Genomic DNA, 14,990 nt, shown 5'->3' on the forward strand with positions numbered 1-14,990 from the left:
TGTTTGGAACGACAATGAATTTGAGTAAGACGGGGTTTTAAAAAATATTGATTATGCTATTTTTGTTTTTGGTGGAAAATATATAATTCATGTATTGTTCTTGAAGAGTATGGATATCTTTAAATGGTTTTTATGGTTTTATTTAAAAAAGTGTTTTTTTTTATTTATCTTTAAAGTATTTCATTAGTTCGTTTGCATTTTCAAACCATAAATTGAGATTGTTTATTGACCGTGTAATTTATTGAAAAATAGTAAAAGATTTAGCTTTGTTATTTTTTGTTTTAACTTAAAAGGGGTCATGGTAAATCAGATTTTAAAGTCGAATTCAATTGAACGATTTGTATTTAGCCGACAACAATGTTCATGTGGGATATTTTGCACTATAAGAGGAATGCTTTTTGGGTTTTTTTCCTTTTGACATTTTGACATGATTTCGCTAAATGATGCAGGCTCATGGAGGAATGAATACATTGACTTAGGGTATTCTATCTCAGCTGGGAGTTATCGCAATGAGATATACGAAAAGTTTCCCATTAACTGATTCAACTAGGTTCTATCTTCATGTTAAGATAGAACCAAACCAGATCACCTAATGGAAAAAGCCTTCATATATCTTGTTATGATAACTTCAAGATAAAAAACTCTAATTCACTGTATTTATTACTCAATGGATCTGCATCATTCTACAAAATTACACATCAATGTTAGTTCGACTTTATTTACCTTATATCTAGATTTTGATTTACTTTATGTCTAAATTTTTGATTTACCTAGACCTTTTTTAAGTTAAACCAATAAGTAACAATGTTAAATCTTTTACAATTTTTTTAGACTTTCTCCTTCCCATTTGAGCCAAAATCAAAATTTTCTCCCTTTTTAGTCTCTAATCAAATCTTTCTTCACTAAAAATTCCATCAAAACCCAAAATAAAAATTAAATTACATGGGCAGTAAACAAACTCATTTAATGGTTTGGAAATGAAAGGAAGACAATATTATAGGTATTGTGATGCTTATATGGTAGAAGATATGTGTCACTTCCTTTCTCGAAATTGGAAAGGTGAGTTATAAGATTAAAATAAGTATAGGTCTAGAATTGGAGTTTATTTTAACGAAAATTAGACGACTCTAATGGTGGGGGAGGTTTGTGCATGTGCAAAAATAAAGGGGTGTGAGTTACATGTACATAGAGTTTAGGGGAGGTCAATGTATTTTTCTCTTTCGATTATGTTGTGAGCAAAATCAATTTGTAAGTTTCTGTCTCAGAGAAATCAAAGTGGGTATATCATATGGTGGGTATTATTGAAATACATGTATTAGCTGGGTGTTTGATGAGTAAAATGAGTCGTGTATTAAATTAGTTCACTACTAAAAAACAAAAATCAGTGAGGAAAAACGTGAAATCTCTCTAATTCCGTCACTAAATTTTGCGACCAAGGAATTTGGGAGGGATTTAATTTTTTCCGTCACTAATTTTCCTCCCTAACGTTGCTTTTTCTCGTAATCGTTATTGCTTGAAAAAAAATATCTGGAGCAAGGAAGAAGACTATGAGTCGATGACGCAGAACAGAAGCCAACCATAGGAGAGGTTGATGAAATGTTAACAAAGAATATGTCTTCTTGTTTGTTTAAAAAAATATCAATTAGTTTCAATTAAAATGAGAAGCTGAAGCTACAAAGGAAGAACACCTCTGCTGTAGTGCCATTCCAAGAACATAACCAAACCTTGCATACACATTGACCTCATTCAGCAAATTCTCTGAAGCACACATCATAATATGTTACGAAATATTTCCTACAAAGGTCAAGCATGCATATATAGATTTGTTAACCACAATAAAAACCATTTTGTGCGTCATGTATTTGAAAATCTTACCTGGAATGAGTCTTGACCACATGATATTGAAAATCTAAGCCCATGTTGGCCATGAGTTGCACATCTTGCTGCAGGAAATCAAGGTGTATTTGTTATTGCAATAAATTAAAGCCAAATTATATATAAGATGCATATTTATTATCAAGACATGCATATATATATATATATATATATATATATATATATATATATATATATATATATATATATATATATATATATATATATATATTTGTGTGTGCTCTATAATCACTGACCTTATATTTGTGGTATCCATCGCTTCCAATATCTTCATCACCGTGGTACATGTTGACTGAAAATAGATTTGAGCTATTCAACTTTTGTTTCAACAAAATAATAGAATAATTTTTTTTGACAATACCATTTGCACCATCATGGGCAAAGGTATCCCATATGCTAAGTTTCCTGCCATCCATATTTGCTACACCTTCAAACTTTCAATTTCAATCTAATAACAAGAAGAGGGAGCATAGAAGAATAGATAGATGAGATGAAATCTAGACAATGGTATTTTCTATTTTAAGAGTTGGTCCTCTGCAGTCCCATAATGGAAATTAAAGTTTAACAATGTCAAAAGATATAGAAGATAAATATATCATGATTGGATCATTATCTATCACTATATCAAGAAGTCTTGGGCCCTTTGAGTAGCAATTATATAGTATTTGTCAGAGGAACTAAACTATAAGTAAGAAGATTAAATCCAAATTAAGTTTTGCAGTAGATACCAAGGATGTAATGCAACATGTGGTTGAATTCCTACAAGATGTTGAAACATCAACAAAAGTAAATAATATACATCAACATTGGATAAACCTCTCTAAGATGTTAATAAAAATGATCTAAAAGGAAAATGTGGTATTTGAAAGAACCATGGCTTATCAATTCATCTATAAAATTGTTGTAGTACTGTAACCCCTTTGGATTGAATGGTCCTTTTCCATCGGATAATACACGAGGACAATATGGTTAGAACAATAGTCGACAAAATAATTCCTTGTTAGACAATCGTATTCAAGTCGAGTTAGTGCACCATGCATGTTTGGATCGACAATGAGTTTGAAAAAGAGGGGTTTTAAAAATATTGATTAGGCTTGTTTTGTTTTTGGTGGAAAATATAATTCTTGTTTTGGTCTTGAAGAGTATGGATATTTTTAAATGGTTTTAGTTAAAATTGTTTTTTCTTCTTCTTTACTATGTTTCGTCCGTTGGTTTGAATTTTCAAACCATAAAATGTGCATGTTTATTCAGCATGTAATTTTTTATTGAGTTTTGATGGATTTGTTTTTTTTTATCAAAATGTTAGGTTACAAGATTAATTTTGAAATTTAAGTTTCACTCTGAAGGATTTGTACTTAGCCGACAACAATGTTCATGTGTGATGTTTTGTACTTTTGAAATATTGATGTGTGATTTTGTTGAATGATTACAAATTCATCCAATATTAAATACTAGGATATTTTATTTCTTCTTGGAGTGATAGTAGCGAGACATGAGAAAACTTTCTCATCAGTTGATCAAACTTAACCAAGATGGGTCACCTAATGGAAAAGCCCTCACATGCGTCACTACGATAACTCCAAGGAAAAACAAAATACCCCAACCAAATGTATTTAATACTTCATGAATCTATCAACAAAGTTACACACAATCAAAATTTTCTCCCATGTTAGTCTCTAATCAAATATTTCTTCACTAAAGTTTAGAAAGTTTTAAACTTAGATTTGGTTACCACAACAAAAAAACTCATAATAAAGAAAGCCACAATTTTCATTCACAGTAGAATAATGAGCAAAAATAGAGTACCACGGGGTACGGACCGGTACGGTTGAGTACCGACATGGGTACTTTTCATTTTTATAAGTACCCATGCTTAAGAGTTGGCAACACATATGGTCGTTTTTTTTATGTGTGTACTCTATAGTCACTGACCTTATATTTGTGATATCCATCGCATGCAATATCTCCATCACCCTTGTACATATTCGCTGAAAATATACATTAGATTAATGAAAACCTGTATTTGTGAACATTTCCACCATGGGCAAAGGTATCCCATATGCTTTGGTTTCCTGCCATCTTCATTTGCTGCACCTTCAGCCATTCGATCTAATAACAAGAAGAAGGAGCATAGAAGAAGATATAGATCATGAACAACATTTTAATATGATTAGGGAAGTGGTGTCCTACAACTTTTATATGCAGATGGTTACGGAAAGCATGGTAGAGGAATCGTTCCTTGATGTTGAATAGTGATGCGTTAAATGTGGAGATAATTTGTGAAGAAGTTGAGACTTTTAAGGAAGTGCGAGAAAAAGTCTTATACGATGTATGCACACCTTAGAAATTGGATGAGCCGACTCAACCATTTTTTTAGGGGTTTATTACGAGAGATTCTTGCATGGTCTTGCCCTTAACACGTCATCCTTGAACCCATCCAATCAAATTAATAATTTCAACTAATTAGTTTAATATCAAAATAGAAAAAAAATATTTCCACCCACGATGAAGTTTATGTTGATTAAGAGTGCTGAAATTATTCAATGAAAGTGAAGTCGGCATGTTTGATTATAAGATGATGCAAGAGATAATATTGTTGGGAGTGAAGACTGCATCTTAGAAGAAGTTGATGAGGACTTGTAGGAAAGCCCCATTAAATCAGTGATATAGTTAAGTCATGTGGGTTTGAAGGTTAGTGAAAACCGCCTTCCAATTTAAATAGATTGTGTTGTATTTTCCCCTATAAAACATATTTCATTTATTTTATTTTATTATGTGTTAAAGGGCAACATCATGCAAGATTTTTTTTTATTTTTGAGGGAATGCAAGAATTTCTTGTTTATTATTATTATTATTATTATTATTATTATTATTATTATTATTATTATTATTATTATTTTTTATTATTATTATTATTATTATTATTATTATTATTATTATTATTATTATTATTATTATTATTATTATTATTATTATTATTATTATTATTATTATTATAGTTGTTGCTGTTGTTTACTCAAAAACATTTAATCTTATTCACATTTAGACTTAATTAATGTCATTTTTATTGCATTTCATTTAAGAGAATATTCTCAATACAGAGTGTACGGAATCAAAACGAGATACATGTCCTAGAATATGAACAATTGTATCTGCTTGTCTCCTAGTACAACTCACTTTTTTTTTTATATAAAGCCAAAAAATGCAATAAAAGAATAAAGAGAAAAGTACAATATTGGGAGGCTACCCAATTAAACATTAAAGACGAGAAATAAAGCAATGTCACTTCCTAAGTAGCCTAAAACCACTTCTAAGGAGGGATGAAAAGAGCTACCCAAAAGAGAAAAAGAAAAACACTCCCTCCCTACTACTAAGGAAAGTAACAGGTGACATTAAAAAGACACAAACCCAAAGAAGCAATGAAACAGAGAACATGGAAAAAAAAAACTAAAGCCTAAACCAAGGCATGCACATCATGATTTTTAAGCTTTAGATATTCCACTCTTAGCACAGGTTTGAATGCACTCATTTTTCGATCCTCTAGGACTCTGCAATTTGTTTTTCTTCTTCGGCCTATTTGAAACATATGGAGTAAATGACTTATTGTCCTTATTATCATCAGATCTTGTTGTGATTCTAACTGAACTGGTTCCTTCAAAATTCTTAGGACTTATTGTCCTATTTGCTTTTTTTCTTAGCAAAGCCTCCCCTAAAGGAAGTTTACTATTTGCACCAAGCAGATCAAAAGGGTTGTGAAGAGCTAATGTTGAAGGTTGATCATTATTCTTCATGATTACTGATATCACAATCACATCATCATTAACTCCTTCCATTTCCATATTATCATGTATAGGAGAATTTTCAACAGTATCATCAACTTGTTGGCTTTTAAGAATGTCAGAATTGTGAAGTGTCTCAACATTACTTTCAACAATAGTACTTTCAATGATAGTATCAGGTTTCTTGTTCAACAAGGCTTGCTTGGTGTGATTTCTATCAGTGGAACAGTAAAAGGAGTCTTTTTGAGAACCTTTGGTAAGCTTTCCTGCTTGTTTATGGAACCTATTTTCAAACAGTCTTGGAGGATATGACCCAGGATTTTGCAGTATGCACAAAAGGAAGGTTGCTTTTCATATTGAACCATAATAAATAGGGCATGACCCTCTCTTTCCACAACCATAGATCCAAACAACTTTTCAGATAAATCCACATCAATGAGAATTCTAGCATATAGCCCAAAACGTATGCTATGTATAGCTTCATCAATAGTTAGATCAGGTGTGCCCAAACAAGATGCAATCGCATATAATGTTTTCTATCTCCAATATTCTTTGGGAAAATGCAACAATCTGACCCATATTTGGGCGTGAGTTTGTACCTGAGCTTGTGGAGTGAAATCCCTTGTCTAGCAATAGAAGCGTAAGATCCCAGGCTTCAAATTCACCATACCCATTGCCCAAACCTTTCTCATATCTTCCACATAATTGAAGTTGAATTCAAATAAGCCATTTCCTAAAGGAAGAACATTCCAATTTCGCAAGTTTGGCCACATACCACTAAGCTTCGATTTCTTTTATTTTTTTGAAGGAACCACTAAACTTCGATTTCAACGCTTGAGTTGTTATTGGTGAATCACCTTTATTCAATGTCAATCTTCCATGAAGATTACACCTGTAATCTACAATACCAGACTCATATTCATCCTGAGATATCTTGATACGAACAGAATCACCCATCACAACTTTGGGAGGGAACTGGCTAAGTTGAAATTCAGACGAAACTGATAAAGTTTGAGCAAAAGATTTCCCAGGAATGGCCATGGACAAACCATAGTGAGAAGAGAGAATCACCGGAAACGCAGGAACATGATAAGCTCCACCGGAGAAACATCATAGAGAAAATCCAAAACACAAAGGGAAATAACCAAGGATAAGCTTTGAAAATGGTGAAAAAAACCCAGAGAAGAATCAACAATCTTCAAAAGTGACGGAGAAATCGTGGAAAAAGCTCACCGGAGCCTTGCTTTGCTGGAAGTTGGTTACGGCGCCGGAAAAGGACAGTTAAGGAGAGAGAAGAGAGTAACTTTGCTATTTTATTGAAGAATGAGTCTACAATTTTTAACAATAAAACCCAACTCATTTTGGAACTGCCTAGAATTATACAATGCTTGCCCAACATGCTTGCAGTCCTGCCAATAATTATTCACTGCTTCCTCAACATGGTTGAAGTCCATCTCAATAATTACATTCCTGATACTTTTGGTCACTAACCTAACAAAGAGTGCAAAAGAGATCATATGCTTCGGCTTTGGCAAGTGAAGGACGTCCTGCAAAATATGCAGTATTCGTTGGAACTGCCATCTCGCGCACGCTATTCCAAGGGTCGACACAAGGGTTAAGCCACCTAAGTAACGGCTTTAGGCCTCAGAATTTTGGGACAAAAAAGACCTCAAAACAATTCAATTTAGTTATAAATATATTGTATTACAATTAATCAAGGATGAATTTTGGAACAAAAAAAATGCCTCAAAATAATTCAATTCATTTTTGTCACACATTTTTAGTATGAAGGAATTTAAACACATGCAAAACCAATAAAGCTACTATTTTCATCATATAATAATAGGGCAGGGTACAAGATGTTTTATTGAATAAAATCTTACTATATTTCATATTGGACATCATAAACAACATCCTTAATTCATTTACATGGTAGCAGAAAGCAACAAATGTTGACCCCAAACTTGATATTACTAAGCATTATAGCAATGATTTACATGGTGCATCATTCTCAATTTCCATAGTAATCTTTGAGTCCATAGGCTTCCTTTTCAGAAAATTTGAGTACCATTTAGCAGAGAGCTTAGGTTGTCTCTTCAAGTTTGGATCATTCATATCTATGTAGTATAGGCCAAAACTTTCTTCATATCCACTCAGTATTTCAAGCACATCCACGAAGGACCATACAAAATAACCTTTTATATTCGATCCACTCCTTTCGATGTGTCAAAAATAAAGAAAAATAATAATAATTATCGATGGAGATGTACCTTATTATACATCCTTTATAACACTATTATTATATTTGACAATCAAAGTAGAAGTACCTTATTTCATTAGCTATGGTCCCAATGTATTTATGCAAGTACTTCACCCTAGACCAATCATTCAAGGATGAATTGCGAAGTGTTCTGTAGCCTGCAAAATGAACTCGAAGGCTTATCACATTAATAAATAAATATTGTGAAGATTTTGAAAGGAAACATGGAATGATCATGCCATATGTTGGAAAATTGTCATACCATTTTCATGTATGTAAATTGGAAAATTTCCATAATCATTCTTCAAGTAATATAGCACCTCTTGAAATTTTTTGGTTGTAATCGGAAACTAAACCAACCAGATGATCAATTGGTTAAACCAAATACATAAATAAATTACAAGAGGAACAATTCCTTGTTACTGCACTATGTTACCTCATCTATTGATGTATCATTTTCTATCATGACTGCAACAAGAAAGAGCTTTAATTAGTTGTTTCAATTTCTTGAAAATGGAGTAAAGTGGATGACATTATAAGAGATTTTGTTACTTTTTGTTTTAACTTGTTAAAAGGGGTCTAGGAATTGTTAAAGCTCCGTAAAGAATTGGCACTGCCATTAGAAAATGTCAGAAAAACTGTTAAAACATACTTGTAATTTCCACTGCCATATCTTGCATGTAATCTCTATCCTCCATGTTCAGGCTTGCAGGATTGTTCTGAACATATATTAAGTTGTAAAAGTTTACTCCTAAGAAGTCAATTGAGTTCTTGATCAGATTTGATTCCTTTACTGTGAAGGAAGGAAGCCTTGATCCAACATTCTTTTTCATTATATCAGGATAATCACCAAATGTTAATGGATTTAGAACCCTGCAATAACAAGTGATGTGAGTGTTTGTCATAGCTTAAGCTCAAAGGAACCTTATTTGTAGGGACTTTTTAGAGATAAAAAAAAAAAAACATATGCATTAACATTTCCTATTTTAAGAGTTAGTCCTATTCAATCCCATAATGCAAAGTTTAGAAATGTCTACAAACATTGAAAAGAAAGATAACAGGATCAAATCATTACTTACCACCCCATCATGAAGTCTTGGGCCCTTTGAGTGGCAATTATATCTTCAATAGTATTTGTAAGTGGAACAAAACCAAAAGTAAGAAGATTAAACCCAATAAATCCATGTTGCATACCCTGCACTTTAGAAAGATTGTTTCATGAACATATTAATCAAATTATGATTAAGAACTATATTCAAAATGAAAACAGAAATTAGATTGTAAGTAAAGTGGTGCATGTTCTACATAAATTTACCTTATATTTCTTCCTGTACAATCTTGCAGCTGAAGCATGTGCTAACAACATATGATGAGCTGCCAAATATGGCTCAGTTGAAGAATTTCCCCTTGAGCAGTTAGCTAGAAAGGAAGGAGAACACCTCTGAGGCGGTGCCATTCCAATATCATAGCCAAACATTGCATAAATATTGACCTCATTCACCGTGGTCCAGTACTTAACTCGATCGCCAAATTCTTTGAAGCACACATCAGCATATGATGTGAAATCTTTCCTGCAAGGATACATATATAGATATGTTAACCACAATTAAAACCATTTCTTAAGTTTGTGTATTTGTCATTTATTTCAATCCACAATATGGTAACTGAAATAGAGACTTGAAGTAACCAAGAAATTGGTCTTAAATGGTTAATGAGCTCCACAGGAGAATCTAAGTTTGATTCTTAGGTGGAACAATTCTTGGTCAGACTTTACTTACATTCTATCCGAACTCCAAATTACCAGAGCCCCTTTCCCCTTAGAACCGGAGGGTTAACACCCAAAAAAATAGACTTAAAGTATGGGAAAGTTTTGGAACCATACACGATTTTTTTGCTAACCCATCCTTCATATTCATCCTCAAGTGATTGTGGTAGATCCCAATGATGTAATGTAACATGTGGTTGGATTCCTAGAAGATGAAATATATTAGAGCATCGTTTAAGTGTTAATCAAACTCTAAATGAAAAATATAGTCTTCACAAACCGTGGCTTATCAGTTCATTTATGAGGTTGTTGTAATATTGTAGTCCTTTAGGATTGATGGGTCCTTTACCATCTGGTAATACATAGGGATAAGATGGTCAGAAAAAACAAATCAGCATAACAGTTTAATCTATGAATCTATATTCAGATAACATCAAAGATCCATGCACTTAAACCAAATCAAGTGAGTCGAATACAAAAAACTTTTTTTAGTCTTGACATATTAGTTCAATAGTAAGAGTTTGATTTTTCAACTTCAAATGACCGAGTTCAAATTCCCTCGAAGACAGATGTAAAATGGTTAGTATCATTTCAGATCTTACCTGGAATAAGTCGCGACCATGATATTGAAAATCTATAGGCATCTAAGCCCATGTTGGCCATGAGTTCGACATCTTCCTGCAGGAAATCGAGGTCTTGTATTTGCTTAGTGCGATTTTTAGGTGATGAACTTCAAATTAAAGCCAATTTATATGTATAAGATGCATATTGTCCACACATACATTCTTTTGTTATTTGCTTAGTACTCTATAGTCACTGACCTTGTATTTGTGATATCCATCGCATGCAATATCTCCGTCACCCTTGTACATATTCGCTGAAAATATACTTTAACTATAAACTTTTGTTTCAACACAACAGCAGAATAAAGAAAACCTGTATTTTAATTAAGAATGAAGTATTGTATAGTAAATAAAGTATATGTTAGTTTGGACAATACCATTTCCACCATGGGCAAAGGTATCCCATATGCTTGGTTTCCTGCCATCTTCATTTGCTGCACCTTCAAACTTCCAATACCATTATAGTCATAAGTATGATGAAGATTAAGAGTATATATGATTGTTTAAGATTAAAAATATAAAGATCTTTGCAGAAAGCTTAAAGTAATATATGTTTGTTTACAATAAGGATTACTTATTGAACATTCTTTTTCATTGACCAGACTTATTATAGTCTGAAAAGAACATGCTCTAACTCTTTTCACTAAAGAATGTTCTAGTACAATGTGTTATATCATTTGGGAATAATCATACATGAATAAAAAGAAAATGCAAAAGCATAACATAAGGAATTGAAATAAAAAGAGAGAAGAACAAACTTGGTAAGCTGAAGTTGATACACCAAACACAAAGTCAGAAAGGAAGTCATCTTTGTTCAAACTATAAGCACTAGGGAAAAGGATTACTACTAACACTGCTGCAGCAGTTAATAATTCTGTCAAAGAAAAATTCTTCAAGATCAAAACCATACTGATTGTGCTTATGGTTTAAGCTAGTAGTGTTTTTTAATCAATTAATCAAGTTTATATCATGTATAATTTCATCTCTTTGGATAGCAAGAGCATCTTACTTTATTCAAGAGCTTACTTTACATGTAAGGTATAATTTAATGCCAAGTGTTGATTTCTTACCCATCATCAAAAGACAATATATGCTTAACAGATTAATTAGAATAACTAAAATTTGAAAATTAATCAGTCTGAAATTATAAAATTTAGAAGTAGCCATTAATTCATTTGATAACAACTGAATGGCCAATAGACAAGGAATTAAAGTAATTTCGACTATTAGATACATCATTATGTTTCCCCAATAAAGGAATCCCCTAGAACCTTATTTCCTCTTCCACTAAGGGGACTATAGCACAAAGCACGCTTAAACGGTTCCGTACACATAAAAACAAAAATTTCTCCATCAATCTAAAATCAACTTAATAGAGACATAACAAAGAACAACAATCAGAAATCAAAGAAAAAGAAACAACTCCTTCTATAATACCATCAGTTGTTCCTATCACAAGAAAAATTTCCACGGAGAATATGATTGAAATTCTGACAACAATTAGAGTTCAATTTTTCTTTCTTTAGCATATTCGTGTGTTTTTTAATCTCAGAAAATTTGAATTTGCATCTCTCTATGTGCCAACTCCTCCTACAAAATTTGGAAATATTAAGAAAATTATAAATAATTTCAAACACATAATCATTACTTTTCAGCATAAAAAAAAAAAAAGCATCCAAGTTTTCTTTTTTAAATATCCACAATAATCTATTTGTCCAATAGAAACAAGACACCTCAATTTGAAAGTGACAGACATGTAAACACAACTTAGTAAACATTTAGTCAAAATATATTTGGGGTTATTAAATCAAAAAGGAAGGTAAACTAGAGGAGTCAAAATTACACGATTGAAATTAGGAGGATCAAAATCATGCAATTGAAAAACTAAGAAGGGATCACAAAAAAAAAAAAAAAAACTAAAAAAGACTAAAAGTGCAATTAAACTAAAGTTGAACCAGAATAAGCATATCTGTCATTGGGAGAATTAGTGAACTACAAAGCCTAATTTGAACGAACAGGTATATATAGGAAGGAGCTTCATCTATTTTCACTCATTCCAAGCTTAATTAATTTAAGACCTAAATGCAATTTAGCCTATAAGTTACTCAATTGTGCAATCTTCATTCTAAGTTTCAATTGCTTGATCTCAATCCTCAAAGTTTACCCATTTTGCATTTGCTAGTCTACATGACTAACTTGAATAATGTGGCAACTTCAAGTGTTGGACAATGTAGAATTTGAATTAAAAAAATAAAATCATGTGAGTTTCACACTCCCTTCTTACGACTTTTTTTATATAAACATGTTTTTCTTCTGTTAAAAAAATCTAATTTAAACATTGACAAACACATTGAGTTGCCACATCATTAAAATTGGTTAATTCAACTTTTTTTTTTTGTTGCTGTCAAAATTGATTAAAATGTGGATGGAACTAGCAAATGCAAAAGAGGATAAATTTGAAAGGTTAAAATCGAGCAATTAAAAACTTGAGAGGGTAAAAATTGAAGAATTGTGAAACTTAAAGGGAAAAGGTTGCATTTAAGTCAAAATTAAAATAAGAACATCCAAGAAGCATAAGGGGTGCAAGAATGAGACTAATGTACAAGTACAAGGTAGCATCAATAAGTAAATAACACATTTACTCACAATGAACCGATTCAAGTAGTAGGAGATTTGGACCACTTTAGCAATTGGTTAGATGTTTGATTTCTTTTTCGAAGGATATATGTTTGATTTTTGACCCGTGCGTGTGAAAGTTCAGTTCGGATGGAAGAACACATTGAAGGTGAGAAAAAACACAAGAAGGGGGGTTGAATTGTGTTTTTGGAAAATTCTTCGTTTCTCCTAAAAACTGAACACACTGGTCAGAAGCTAAGTGAAACAGCTTCTGAAGTGGTAATCGGAATCTAAATGCAGCGGAATAAAACAGAGAGAGAGAAGAAGAACGACACAAAGCAATTATACGGGTTCCTTCCACAATCCGGAAGTAGTCCAGTCCCCCTTGCACTTCCAAGGAGATTTCACTAAGAGTGATATCTGATTACAATTGCTCAAGCACACCTGCAAGAGACTTCCTTTGCTCAAGCACACTTTGCAAGAGTCTTCCTTTGCTCAAGAACACAATTAAGAGACTTCCCTTTTAGTCTCTTCAAAAAAAAAAAAAAAGAGACTTCCCTGCTCAAGCACAACTGCAAGAGACTTCTAACTAAACAAAATTACACAGAAAATTGTTTAAGGTTGAACACTTGATATACAATCAGAGGTGCTCACAATACAAATCAGATACAGACTCAATAACTTAAGAATTTCTAAGATGAAACTTTGAGACACAGAAATTCTAAGTGAATGCAGAACAATTTCAGCAGAGGTTTGGCACTTTGTAAAAATGTTGTGAGTCTTTCGTTCAACATTGCCAATTCTCTAGGTCTTCACTCCTTTATATAGAGGTGTGAAAGAGACGTTGTGAAATTGCCAGCACATCAAAGAGTCATTTGTTGAAGCTTGATCTTTCACCAATAATCTTTTGCCTGATTTGGTTGTTGTCCTATGAAGAACAAATTTGAAATCCATTCCTTATCCAAAGGAACATCTTTACAGGCGAAGCCGTATTCTGGAGCTGTTTTCTTGTCTTGTAGCGTGGACACAAAACAGAGTAGTGGAGAAGGTGGTTGTACAGTTCGTACAGTAGTACAATGGCAACGCTTTAGTCCAAATTGCAAGCACATGCCTTCAAACTCCTTTGAAATGACCGTTGCAACGTTCCACTAATCTTCTGCAGTGTTTTCGAATCCAATAGATAGCTTTTGCAGTGTTGATTCTTCAATCCTTGAATCTTTGCAAATCTAGTTGATCTTTAGCTTCTGGTGAAATGACTTCTGATGAGGCAGCTTCTGATAACGCAGCTTCTGATGAGGCAGCTTCTGATGATGCAGCTTCTGATAACGCAGCTTCTGATGATGCAGCTTCTGGACCTCTTGTCTTCAGGAGCACTATTCTTCAGGAGCACTTTATTAACTTCAGGAGCGCTTATTCTCTTCAGGAGCAAGTTGCCTTCAGGAGCGTCTAAGCTTCAAATTTGTCGATCCTTTTTGCTCTTTATTTGCTCATTCAGAACCAATAAATGATGTAACTTTTTAATTATGGTCCTGTACACTTGAACAAATATTAGCTAGTCCAATTTACAATTTTTAATACCTTGTTATCATCAAAACTCTTTAAGGTTCATTGTTAAACACATTTTGTTTCAACACACATGTGCTTCACAAGTTTTCCAACGAAGATTAGTCATTATTACATATTGAAATCCCGTACTAAGAATAAGATAACCTAAAAAAAATTAAATAACATGGTTAACCAAAGATCGGATACAAAGTAAAGATTTCCAATACAAGACTCGACAAACCCAAAAAATAACCTTCATGAAAATAATCAATTACTCGTTTAGAATTTTATCTGGTTTAATCTATGTGTAATGAACACTTTTTTTTCCTTTGCATAAACCTCTTAATTACCTCAACAAATCCAAATAACCGAGTTACTGTCACGGCTGATTTTACAATTATATTTACTGAACAAAATAATTGTCACAATATGAAGCCAATTTTCTTCTACCATTGAAGTTGGTTTATTCAAGAAAAAAAATGTGGTATATATATTTTAATAAGATT

General features: G+C 32.6%; 1 protein-coding gene across 1 annotated transcript; it reads right to left on the bottom strand.

The window, feature by feature from the left end:
• Positions 1-7,469: 7,469 nt before the first annotated feature.
• LOC146908038 (beta-glucosidase 11-like) lies at positions 7,470-11,259 on the bottom strand. Its single transcript, XM_085726750.1, has 13 exons — positions 11,082-11,259; positions 10,701-10,770; positions 10,522-10,577; positions 10,303-10,378; positions 9,981-10,052; positions 9,818-9,905; positions 9,251-9,506; positions 9,015-9,130; positions 8,588-8,808; positions 8,372-8,403; positions 8,198-8,285; positions 8,003-8,093; positions 7,470-7,890 (listed from the first exon to the last, which is right to left on the bottom strand). The coding sequence occupies exons 1-13, from the start codon at positions 11,229-11,231 to the stop codon at positions 7,656-7,658; spliced, it is 1,551 nt and encodes a 516-aa protein (XP_085582876.1). The 5' UTR covers positions 11,232-11,259; the 3' UTR covers positions 7,470-7,655.
• Between the last annotated feature and the right edge of the window lie 3,731 nt (positions 11,260-14,990).

This window comes from Medicago sativa, chromosome 7 (genome assembly GCF_051527215.1).
Source record: "Medicago sativa cultivar Bolivia chromosome 7, Bolivia_mono, whole genome shotgun sequence".
Lineage (NCBI taxonomy): Eukaryota > Viridiplantae > Streptophyta > Magnoliopsida > Fabales > Fabaceae > Medicago > Medicago sativa.